Source organism: Protopterus annectens, chromosome 1.part0 (genome assembly GCF_019279795.1).
Source record: "Protopterus annectens isolate FY-2018-M chromosome 1.part0, PAN1.0, whole genome shotgun sequence".
Classification (NCBI taxonomy): domain Eukaryota; kingdom Metazoa; phylum Chordata; order Ceratodontiformes; family Protopteridae; genus Protopterus; species Protopterus annectens.
The window spans coordinates 970,078,099-970,090,323 of NC_056725.1; the positions used below are offsets into that span (position 1 = coordinate 970,078,099).

Sequence of the window (12,225 nt, forward strand, 5' to 3'; positions counted from 1 at the left end):
TTATGACTGCAGCTGTATTAGCACTCGAACATCTACATTTATGGTAGGTACAAAACTGTACTTTTGAGTTCTTTATACCAGACCAAAAACGAAAAGGCTGACCAGTATATAAGCAAATAGTTCAGATGAGTGGCTAACTGCTTCACCATCTGGTTTGACATTATTGCAGGATCTTGACTGTGTTTGAATATAGCAGCTGTTACAACTGCAGCCTTCTTTACAAACATCTCTATATAGTTTTAATGAAGCTGGCACTTTGTCTTCCATCCATTTTTCAACAAACATTACAAGCTAGGGCCTCAGTTTCAGCAATAAAGCTGACTTTGCCACAGCGGCATTACAAGTCATGCTGAAACCTTACACCTGTATCTGTGGTCAAGACCCAACACTGCCTAGTACTTGGCCTTTCATTTTATGAATGCACTGCTACAGTGTTCCTTATTAGGAACATAGCAAGTTTATGTGAAGGTGCTTATTACTGAAGATGTTTAAATAGCAAGACCATTTTGCTGTGGTATGAGGTAGTATGTGCCTACAGGCTTTTTAAAAGTGATGGAGATTGTTAGACTAATACTGTGAAATTTCATTCTGTAGGAGGTGGTGCTGCGGTAGCGTTGTCGCCTCACAGTAAGACGCTCTCCGGTTCGATTCTCAGCTAGAGCGTCTTCTGCGTGGAGACATGCATGAATGGGCGTACCTTCGTTGAAGGTTGTGCGTCAGGGCTGGCAACTCGGCACGTAAAATCTATCTGCCAATCATTAGCAGACTGGAGTTCCGCTGTGGCGACCCCTGACCGGGAAAAGCCGAAAGACACAACAACAAGATTTAATAGCAAAGTCAAGAGCATTTTTCTAACACCCTGTTGCTTTTGAAAACAACAGTAGATGGTGGAGGTTGCACTATTCCTTATATCCTGAATTTCTGCAGACAACCTGAGATATAACCTCATGACCCCCTGAGGCATCTGACTGCTCATCATGCATGTGCTTGTGTAACATATCCCATTCATGTTGTGAATACTCTGCAAAAATGATCCTTCTGTTTCAACATCTGTGCTTATAGTAAGCACCCTGACAGAGCTGTGCTTGTGGAATAACTTCACTTTTGGGTGGATTCTACCTTAATCCTGGTCAAAAAATTTAAAATAAATAGATTGTGTGACTCTGTGCTTTAATCTTCCACAGTGCTGTTAAGACATAGCAGCTTAACGCTAGACCTTACCGCTGTTATGCAGCGGCTGATTCTGACATCAAATAAAATCTGGACTTTATCATTACTGTGTGGCATCTCATGTTGTTGGACATTGCTCAAGTGACATGCAGGATATGTAAGAGTTTAGGTTTATTTGCCTTAGAGTAGTGGATTGTTTCTGCAGTTTCAGTTAACTTCATTTTTGTCTCTGATACTAAAGCTGTTTCAAATATATATTTTTTCTTTCTATATTAAATATTGTTTCCTTAATAAATTTGTTACCTATGGCTGGAAAGTCACCTGGTCCCTTCCCAAATTGTGATTGGAGGTTTAATGAGTTTCCAAACCCAGCTGCCCATGCTCTTCATGTGACCTGTGTAGAACTTATGGCCTTGTCTGTTCCTGGGACAGATATTGGGAATGCACTTCTCAATGTTGTGCTCAAAAGGTATGTAAATATCTTTCCTGTCATTTATTATAGGATTTCACATCTTAATACTTCCTTTGATTTTTATCTTAAATAGGAGTGGCACTCCGAATTGAATGCCTTTTAGGACAGTAACAAGTACTGAATATTTGATAATGCTAGATAAAGGCTCTGAATTATGGATACGATATAGAAGATTTTGATCAGGTCTGCAATCATAAATCACTTGTTATCTGTTTAAGAAATGGATGTCAAGAAATTCCTTGTGAGAGAGCAGTTTGAGAATGGTTAACTAATGAATTATGATAGGAGAAAGCTTTGTAGGACTTTGAGCTTAAGCTGCTGTAATGTAGTATAAGTTAGAGAAAAAAATGTAGGATTGTGAAAATGCTGTAATATGGTACTATAATGCAGGCAGTGATCAGCAGCAAAGCAGTGTACTTCTGATGGGCCATTTGCTTTAAAAACTGTTTTGACACTCCTCTGCATAAGTATGACTTGTATTAACAGCTTTTAAAGTTGTTATAGCTTTCTGGCACTGTTCTTTAGTAGCTGCCATGTGTGCTCTTAGTGTAAGACTAGGGCATACACTCCTCTGACATCAGCGAGGTGCATAACAAGTTTATTTTTCTGCTGATATGCGAGTTATACTATGCATGGTCCTAGCTACACATTTTACTCCTGGACTCTACAAATTTTAAGCAGTTACCTGGATACTGAGCTAGGCAGTGATGCAATGAGCATCTGAGCATTTGTTTCTTCCTTTGTTGTTCCCAGTCCACCTCTCCAGATTCCAAGGTGATCAAGTGGCAGAAGTGTGCAGGTTTCAGGAGTTTGTCTTAGGTTTTAATTCTTTGGAAAGGAATTGCATGTTTGAAGGAGACTGTATATTTAGCATAACTTCATAAATTTCATTTTTTTGATTTTGTTGCAGCCAGCCTTTAGTTCCTCGAGAAAACATTACAGCATGGATGAATGCAATTGGACTTGTGATTACAGCATTACCTGTAAGTCATTTTAAGCAACTTTTAAGCTGATAATTTTTAATAAAATTTTGACCTTTTCAGAATGAGTTGCGATGTAAAATAACAGTGACCACACTTTCTTAAAAAAAAAAAGGGGGGGGGGCAGATAACCAAATATGCAGTTCCAATATTCAGTTACAAGACAATGAAAAGACATGCTTGATGATTTAAAAATCACTTCACATAATATGGTATTTATACAGGTAATCTGCTTAAGGTATGATCCTGGATTTCCTTATTTACTGTGCAATTTTGTCTTCATTGAAGAGTGCATCTTTCAAAGAGGTGGAATGCAGAATAGGCCTGTTGGGATTTACAGTGTTGAGTTTTTTGGAATACTAACTTAAAATTATTCTACTATTCCATCTCAGAGTATGACAGAAACACTCAATTACAGCATTTTTTCCTCATGGCTGACATCCATTATACTGCTAACGGGGTTTGAGAGGTCTTCCAGCAGGCTGGTAATGAATTTTATGACTCCAAGAACATAAACATTAGTTTTCTAATTGATGGGGGCTCTCCATAGCAGGACACGCTAACTCATGGCTTTCTGACTTTGTTACGCTAGTGCAGTAGCTGATTGCATTCTACTTGCTCTTTGAGAAAGAACTGTTTTATTGAAAAATAGTGTCCCACCAGCAACATCCACATTTTGGTCACTAATTCTCCCTTAACTTAGTTTGTATAAGGTAGAAATGACTGTTTCAAGGCTACTTACACCACTGTAATCCAGAAAGTGTCTACTTGCAAAAATGCTAAGAATTTTAAAAGACCAGCAATCTGCCTTGACAAAAACATTTCAGAATTTTAACATTGCAAGCAGTTTCATAGGTAAAATAAAAATTATTTGTGGCCACTGTTATCATTAATAAACCTGTAGAGGAACGTGTAACCACAAGTTCTGTCCAACAGATACAAGCAAGCCTGTTTATTTAATCTGTCTTGAGATAGCACTAATAAGTCAAGATGCTTCTTAGTGTGTTTGTTATTGTTTAGAGCTATGGTCACACTTCTATTCAAGAAAATTCTTTCATCAGTGTTATTTGGAGTCTCTGAGCATTATATTAATAACTGACTAGAGCACTGCACCAGCAGACAGTCTACAATCCCAGGAAATAGTTCTCACTGAGGAAGGCTCAGTTAATACCATGTACTGCAACATTTATAGTATGCAGTCTTGAACCTGGTTTAATCACAGATAAATACAAGCGTAAACCAATTCTGCAGATGTTCACTTTCAGGTGTGGTTACAGTACAAACCTTGGGGACTTCCTCTGTATTCTAAATCCATAATAGACGGACACAAGTTTTTGCAAATCTTTCCTATTTTTCAGCATTTCCATTCTGACATACATTCTTTAAAACTACGATGCCTTAACTATTCTCAGATATTCAGGTCTTCCCACTCAGAGTTGATGTCCACATGAGCAGAAAAATTAGAAGCAATGTAGTCAGGATTTTTGGCTTTTAAGAAGTAAATGCAGCCTCTTGTAATGTTAAGAATTCTGACCTGAAAACAAATACTGTAGAAGATGTATAATGGCATTATAAGCTGCTCTTCGTATGTATCCCAGAGTATTGGGATTGTCTACAATGCTAGGCCTGTCTTGCAGAAAAAAAAATATGCATAAACATCTGCAATTAGATTGATTCATGACCCAAAAGATCTACAGCACTCGTATCTGGCACCATTCTTTGAAAGCTAAAGTGAATCAAGCAATACAGTTACAGCCAAATTTCTCTGTCATTCATTCATTCTCTACCCATGTAGTCTGTTTCAGGATCACAGGGGAGTTAAAGCCATTGCTAGTATCAATGAATGTAAGAACAGAAAATCCTGGATGGGAACTAGTCTGTTACATGGCAACCACTTCTATGGGCAAACTAAGGGATCACCAGTTTACCTACAGCATGCCTTGTGGATGTGGGAGGAACTAGAGTACTCAGTGAAAACCCATGTGGGCATGGATACAGCCTGCACATAAGACACCCCAGCTGCTAACCAGATTGAAAAACCAAGCATTGTGGGGCAGTAACAGTATTAGTCACACAACTCTACCTCTGTTATATTGTTTTCTCCCACAAGTATTAGGCACCCAACTGTGACACTGACAAATTGTTTTCTCCCACAAATAAAAATATAAGTTGCCAAGCTCCAGGCTGAGTGGGAAGGTTAACATTGGGTCATATGTCCTTGCCTATTTTTGAGGATCTTTTTTACAGGTCAGTCAGTTCAAGAACTTGTCAGTTCAAAGATCCTTCAACACCACAGCTCAATTAGGGATTGCATATAAAAAATATATAAAAGTTTAATTTTAACCTTTGGGGTCACATTAGAGCTAAAAGTCTTAACATTTATGGAATGGAATGTTCTAAATTTTAGGAAATTTTTCTGCATTAACTTTGTATTTTAAGTCTGTATTTTTTATCCTTAAAATACTTTCTTGTTTCTGCCTTACTGTTTTTGTAGACTTTATTTTCTAATCTTTGTTTCTCTGTAATCAGTATGGGGGTCCCTGTCATGTCTATTGTATTGTATTGTTCCTCTACAACAAATCACATCCTTCAGTCGGTAATAATGAATTTCCAGAATAACTGATAAATATACTGTCGCTCGTTTGTCTCTAATACATATAACAAGAATGTTTGGGGTTTCATTCAGATGCTTTAAAACATAGAAACACATCAGGATGGATAGCAGCATCTTTAAATTATGAACAAACTAGTTAACAAACAGAGCTTACATAGATACATGCTTACATCTCAACAGCTAACTACAAAATGGCAGTCAGGCTCGCACGTGCTCAGTATTTATACACTTGTGCAAGCCCTTGGATAGCTTCTTAAGGGTATATAAACACACGTTGATCTACATCTTCCCTTTTAAAAAGATTGCCCTTTTAAAAAAAAAAACAATATCAGAGTTAGACATGCATGACTATGTACTTAAGATACAAAGCACAATGTTCATGTCCAAGTTGTTTCATATCTGTTACAGGGTTTAGAGATTCGACCATGTCTCATAGCATAACATTTGGGACCAAATTTAGCAACAGGGACAGTCTGCAGTGCACAACTCATACTAGGTACTTCTGGATTTGTTATAGGAACAGGAACTTCCTCTGGAATTGGAACACCAGACAGTTAACTCAGAGATAGAGTCTTTCTCACAGGCCATATGCTGTGGTATAGGCTCGGACACTGGTCTCAAATGTTTCTGATTCCGCCTAAAAGTTGCTCATTCTGATTCTATAATGTACGGTCTCACCTCTGGACCAGTATTCTTCATGACACTAATCCTATCATAACCTTTGGACGTTTGCATCCTTAACCACTTCTCCCTCTCGTAATGGATTGAGTGGTTTGCTGGTCTTATTGTAGTAGGACTTCTGGGATAGTCACTTCTTCAACAGATTGGCTTTCACTAACCCGTTGTTCTTGACACATGGAACTAACAGTTGACTACTGATTGGTAATGTGGCTCTGATTTGTCTCGACAGAAGTCTCTGAGCAGGTGAACCAAGATGTTTATCACATGGAACATTTCTGAGATTCAAGAGATTAAGGAAAACATCACTATTGTCTCATTTCGACTAATCTAGTAATTGTTTTGCATTTTGAACTGTGCGTTCCGCCAAACCATTTGACTCCTGGTACTCTAGACTGCTTGTGACATGAGTAAAGTCCCATTCTTCTGCGAATCTTTTTAACTTTTGGCTTGTAAACTGAGTGCCATTGTCAGAAATAACTTTGTGCGGACTACCATAAACAGCAAAATGACGCTTCATCTTAACAGTGACAGTACTGGATAGTAGGTTAGGAAGTAGGTCAATCTCGAACTAGTTGGAGTAAGAGTCTACTAACGCCAAATAATGTTGACCATTTCAATCAAAGATGTCCGTGGCTACTGTCGACCAAGGTAATTCCAGAATCAGGTTAAGCTGAAGTGGTTCCTTCTGTTTGTGTTTTTGTACTACTACATACAGAACAAGGTAAAAGTGCTGTCTCAGTGTCTTGTGACATAGAAGGCCAAAATACTAGTTCTCTTGCCCTTCTTCCTGGGTGACCACAATGCAAAATAGTAATGTACTCTTGTTGCAAAGACTGGAACAATTACTTTTAGACCTTCCATTATGATACCTTTGTCAGAGAAAATCTCATCTCTGTATGGAAAATAAGGTTGCACTTCTTGAGGTAAACTAGATAGCTTTGATGGCCATCCTTGATTGATAAAGTGGTTGAGCCTCTGTAAAACTGGATCTGTGGCTGTGTGATGTCTCAGCTCATCAATACGCGTGGAAGAAAAATTTCTCACTTCCATGACTTCAAAATCAAGGTTCTCATTCTCATGCTGTTCTGTGGTGTTTCTGGGCGATCTGGATAAGGTATCAGCAAGATGTACTTGGCAATCTCAGCATCATGCATTGCAGTCTGGCTGGAGCTAAATACATTGTTTTTTCTCAGGACAGTGCCTAATGGTTGGTGGTCTGTTTTGATCTGGATAGGTCTACCATAAACATAATCATGGAAATTTGAACATGCAAACACAATTGCCAAAAGCACTTTCCTGATCTGTGCATACTTCATCTCAGTTTGGGTAAGAGTTCTCGATGCATAGGCAACAGGTCGATCCTCTTGTAGAATGACTGCACCAAGACCAACGTTTTGTGCATCACAGGAAAGTGTAACTGGTTTGTGAACATCATAGTATCTGAGAGCTGGTGGACTAACAAATCTCTGTTTCAGGACATCAAATGCTCTTTGTTGCTGCTCTAACCAAGACCAGGGTGCATCTTTACATGTCAGCTCTCTGGTGCTGAAAGTTGGCTCAAGTCTGGAATGAACTTGCCTAGGTAGTTGACCATGCCAAGAAAACGTTGAAGGGCTTGAACATGGTATGGAGCTGGCATCTCGAGAATGGCTGTTTGCTTTGAAGGGCTGGTCATAAACCTGTACTTGTAAGTAAATGGCCAACATAAGTAACTTCTTGTAGCCTGAATTTGCATTTGTGTGGATTGAGCTTAAGATTCACTTGACGTGCCCTTTCTAGAACTTGTCTGAGGTTTCTGTCGTGTTCAGCTTCATCACGACCTCCTACCAGTCGTATACTATAATAGGACAAGGATACCCAGAAAAATATTGCTCCATTGCATTCTGAAAGACTTCACTTGCAGAATTTATTCCAAATGGCATTCTCAAAAATCTGTAACTGCCAAATGGAGTACTGAAAGTAGTGAGCAATGAGGATTTTTTGTCAAGCTGAATTGGTTAAAATGAACTCTTTCCATCTAGGACAGAAAAAATAGTGGCATTTGGCACTAAGGCTGCAACTTTGACTGTGCGCATTGAATGATGAGGTCTTTTTAGCGCTTTGTTCACTGTGCCTTCTAGAGCTACTCTCATTTGTAACCATATTTGTGTGCTTTTCTGTGAGCTTGTAAATCTGACTAATCTCAGTGACCTTATTCAATGTTAAATCTTTGTCACGAAGCAGTCTTTCTCACAGCATCATCTTTTGTACCACACACAAGTCTCTTTTTTATCAACTCATCCCTTAAGTCACCAAATCTGCACGTTTTAGCCTTATTTTTCAGGTCAGATTCACCAGACTTTTGATCCCTTGTGTAAAATAAGTGCCTTTCCATAGTAACATTTATCTGGGGGTTACACATTTCTCTACATTTATGATCTGATTTTGTCAAACTTCGTTTGCTCTTGACAATTGGGAATCTTTTCCGATCCTCAGAACTGGCTCTGCTGTTATACAGCTTGTGTCAGCCAAAAACTCTCCAGCCAAGTCCCCCACCCATAATGCTCCTGTGTATATTACCCAAGATCTCATTTGCTGCTCTGTCAGCAAGATGCATCAGCCTCCTTTCAGCTAAGTGCTTTTCTAATTTCTATTTTTATTGAGATCACTTTAAACATTGCTACTCCTTAACTCTTGCCTCTCCCTCACTGTCTTTATATACATATATCTGTATAGTTGTGTATGCCTGTACCCTTTTTCTTCTTAACCTGTTTGGGTTTTCCTTTAGTACCATCGTTGGTACTTGCCCCTTTTTACCTCAGGTAATCTTATCTACCATTGTTGGTAGATCTTGTCTCCTTCTCTACATTCCCTTTTGCTCCTGTGTGCGTGCGTGTGTGTGACTGTATCATTGGATGTGTATTTTTGTTTTTTGCCCTTTGACTAGCTTAAAGATGTCTGATAAACTGCCTGAAGGCACATCTGGATTCTAACGTTGCCAAAATTGAAATAGGAAGATGCCCAATTCTGATGAGCATCTTTCATCCATTTACTACTTAGGCACAACTCATCTGGATTTGGATTGCAACTTATGTAAGGGGTTCAGTCAGAGAACATTAGCAGAGCGCAGGAATAAGTTCTTGCTAAAAGGTTTACTTAAATCCCCTTTCAGCGAAGCCTTGTCCAAGGCAAACACCAAACAAGACCTACCAAAGAAGAAAAGCCATTTGGTACTGACTTCACACTCCGTTCCAAAGTAAATTCTCCATTCCTCATCCCTCAGAACCAATGGCTAAGGTTACGAAACTTCAACCTAGTACCTTCTCGGCAACTTCAACGGTGCTGTCAATACCCTTGTCAGCACCAGCTTCCATATGTTCTGGCTCAGCACTGACTTTACCTGCTGCTCAACAGACAGTCACATTGGCACCAATAAAGTCACAGCCCACCCTCTTGGCACCTAAGCCTATATTGGAAATACCCAGGACAAGATATTCCCCTGTCATAGACCTCTACGTGGAGCAACTGCCAAGTCCATTCATTGAAAGACCAGAGTCTCCTTCGACCCTCTCAGTATGGTCCTCCAAGAGTCTCTCAGAGTCGGATGTGATAAGGTTAGTGGATCAGCTGTTACTGGCCAGAGGTATTCCTGCCCCTTCTCAGGTCCCTCTCCCACCTGGATTAGAGACCTTTTCTCCCGGGACTCTTACTTATCCTCCTCTGACTTCCATTGTAGTTTTGGAGGCCAGCACTTTGATGCCCCTAGTGCCAGCTGCTTTGGTTCCATTAGGTATGTCCACCTCTGCACCGGAGGTTGCAATGACATCTTCGGATCCTGCCACAGAACCAACTGATGAGGGCCGAGATCCCTCAGTCAGTTGCATGGTTGCTAAGTCAGCAGCTAGTTTGAGTATGGTGCTGGTCTCAGTTCCAGGAACTTTGACGGTTTCGGGTCCTTCCTTGGCTCCAACCTTGGAGGGTGGTCCCTCGGACCAGAGTGTGACCTCAGTTCCGAGGTGGCCCTTCTCAGTTCTGGACTTCCACTCCTCTTCTGGGGTACCACCTTTCGGGTTATGGAGAGGAATTTAGCCTCAATGGGCTCCCAGCTGGCCCCACCCGCATCAGAGTGTCATATTTCCATTTCCTCTGTTCCAGAGTTGACACCAATCTCTGCGACAGGACAGCGAGCACCAAAACTTCATGTTGCTCAGTTAAAGGGTCCCTCCTCTTTGGGAATCACTGGGGAGGGCTAGACAGAGGAGCCACCCCAAAAGAGCACATGCAAGAAGAAGCATTTGGATTCCCCTGAAGAATCCGTCATGGAAGATACTGATTTCGATGAAGGGGTGGGTTCCCCACGGTCACCCCTTGAGGATGTTTCCTTCAGAGACGTCCTAGAAATTCTGAAAGAGAGGGGTGACTGGAAGTTTCAAGACCCATCCTCGGAGGAAACCGTGTACTTGCAAGCTTTCAGTACTCGACCCTCTACCTCCTGGGTGTCCCCACCCGCTGATGACCTTGTCAAGCTAATCACACAGTGGGCTTGGAAGGCTCCTGACACCATAGAACTCATTCTCTGGAGACCTGCCAAATATTATCTCCACCAGAAAACCACCAGTATTGGCTAAAAGGTTTGCCAGTAGATGCCATGGTGGTGGTGGCTACCATCTAAAAGGAACTAGCTGACAAGAGTCCTTCTGTTCTTTGTCCTAACAGGGAGTCTAGAATGATAAACAGGTCTGGAAAGTGGGTCTATGCTTCATAGACCTTCACATTTAGGTCCTTAAACTCTATAGCACATTTTACTAGATTCCAGAGAGACCTAATTAAGGAATTATCAGAAACTCTAGCTGGGGCTCTGTCCAGCGAGGTACAAGATAAGGACACCTTGCAGCTAGCCACCCTGGAGTCTATATCAAACTCTTCCATGTGACTCATTGCCCATGCAGTCGAAGGGACGTCCAGAGCAGTGGGTTCTGGCATTGCCATTAGGCAACATGCCTGGATGCACTTGTATGATTTCGCGGAGCCCTTCAAGTCTTTCTTTGTCAATGCTCCGTTTGACGGTTCTTCCCTGTTTGGCCCTTAAGTAAAGGACACACTAGCCAGGTGTGAAAATGATGGTAAGACCCTGTCTGCTGTGAGCATTTGTTTTTCCACCCTTCAACAATCCTTCTCCAGGAATCAGAGGAGTGTGAAAATGTGGTTCATAGGTTCATAGGTTCGTACTAGGCTATCTGCCCTAGGGCATTTATAAGCCTAGCCAGAGTGTGTGCGGCTTTCGCCACCCCTTGGGATGAGAATACTATGCCCATTTAGGGTTTAGTTTACTGTGCCTCTGTCTAGTAGTGACACAGCAATGACCCCCGAGGTAAACCTACGATCTCCCATCCACTCATCAAGATTTCTCTTGAAGAGAGTTAGTTCATAGGTTCATAGGTTTATACTAGGCTATCTGCCCTAAGGCATTTATAAGCCTAGCCCAAATTTTTGTGGCTTACGCCACCCCTTATATGAAAAAATACTGTGCCCATTAGTTTGTTGTGCCTCTGTCCAGCAGTGACACAGAGATGATTCCCGGGGTAAACCTACGATCTCCCATCCACAGGTCTAGATTTCTCTTGAACAGAGTCAGCGAGGTGCTCTGCCTCACATGGACCGGGATTTTATTCCACAGCATAGGGAGTCTCTTGAGTGATAAATCTATCCCTCCAGCACGTCCTATTTATATCCGTGCTAAGGTTTAAGTCGCTTGCTCTAGTGGTTTTGGTGGATTTGGATTTTTTGAGGTGGAGCATGTCCATTAATTCCGGGTTGGACATGGCCTTGTATGTCAGGCACATGTCACCTCTGAGCAGACGGTATGCGACTGAATAGAGCTGGAGTTTCTTCAGTCTGGCAGCATATGACAGATTTTGGAGTCCCTTTATCCTTTTGGTGAGGAACTTTTGGGGTCTCTCCAATTTGCTGCAGATGTCGGGTGAGATACATCCCGAATGGGGCATTGTACTCGATCATTGGTCTGATAAGTGAAGAGTACAGGGGAACAATAACCTCACTAGATCTGGATGTGAATCCCTTCATGATCAGGTGGGCAATGTAGAAGGTCTTTCTAACCACTTTAGCAATGTGAGTGTCAAAAGAAAGGCCACTGTCAACCTGGGTCCCCAGGTCCCTGATAACCTCTTCTGTGCTTAGTGGATTGCCACCTATATGGTAACTTGGGGTTACCTTGTTTTTCCCAAGGGTATGACTATACATTTTTGGCGTTTAACTTCAGGCCATGGCTCTGGCACCAGCTATCTGTTTCCGTGAGTCCCTTCTGAAGG

General features: G+C 41.2%; 1 protein-coding gene across 1 annotated transcript in view; it reads left to right on the forward strand.

The window, feature by feature from the left end:
* Positions 1 to 12,225, forward strand: part of MED23 (mediator complex subunit 23) — a 1,483,999-nt gene that overhangs the window by 1,209,474 nt on the left and 262,300 nt on the right. Inside the window, exons 17-18 of the mRNA XM_044067991.1 lie at positions 1,474 to 1,639; positions 2,553 to 2,625. Of these exons, the coding sequence (XP_043923926.1) occupies positions 1,474 to 1,639; positions 2,553 to 2,625 (239 nt within the window). The remainder of the gene's footprint in view (positions 1 to 1,473; positions 1,640 to 2,552; positions 2,626 to 12,225) is intronic.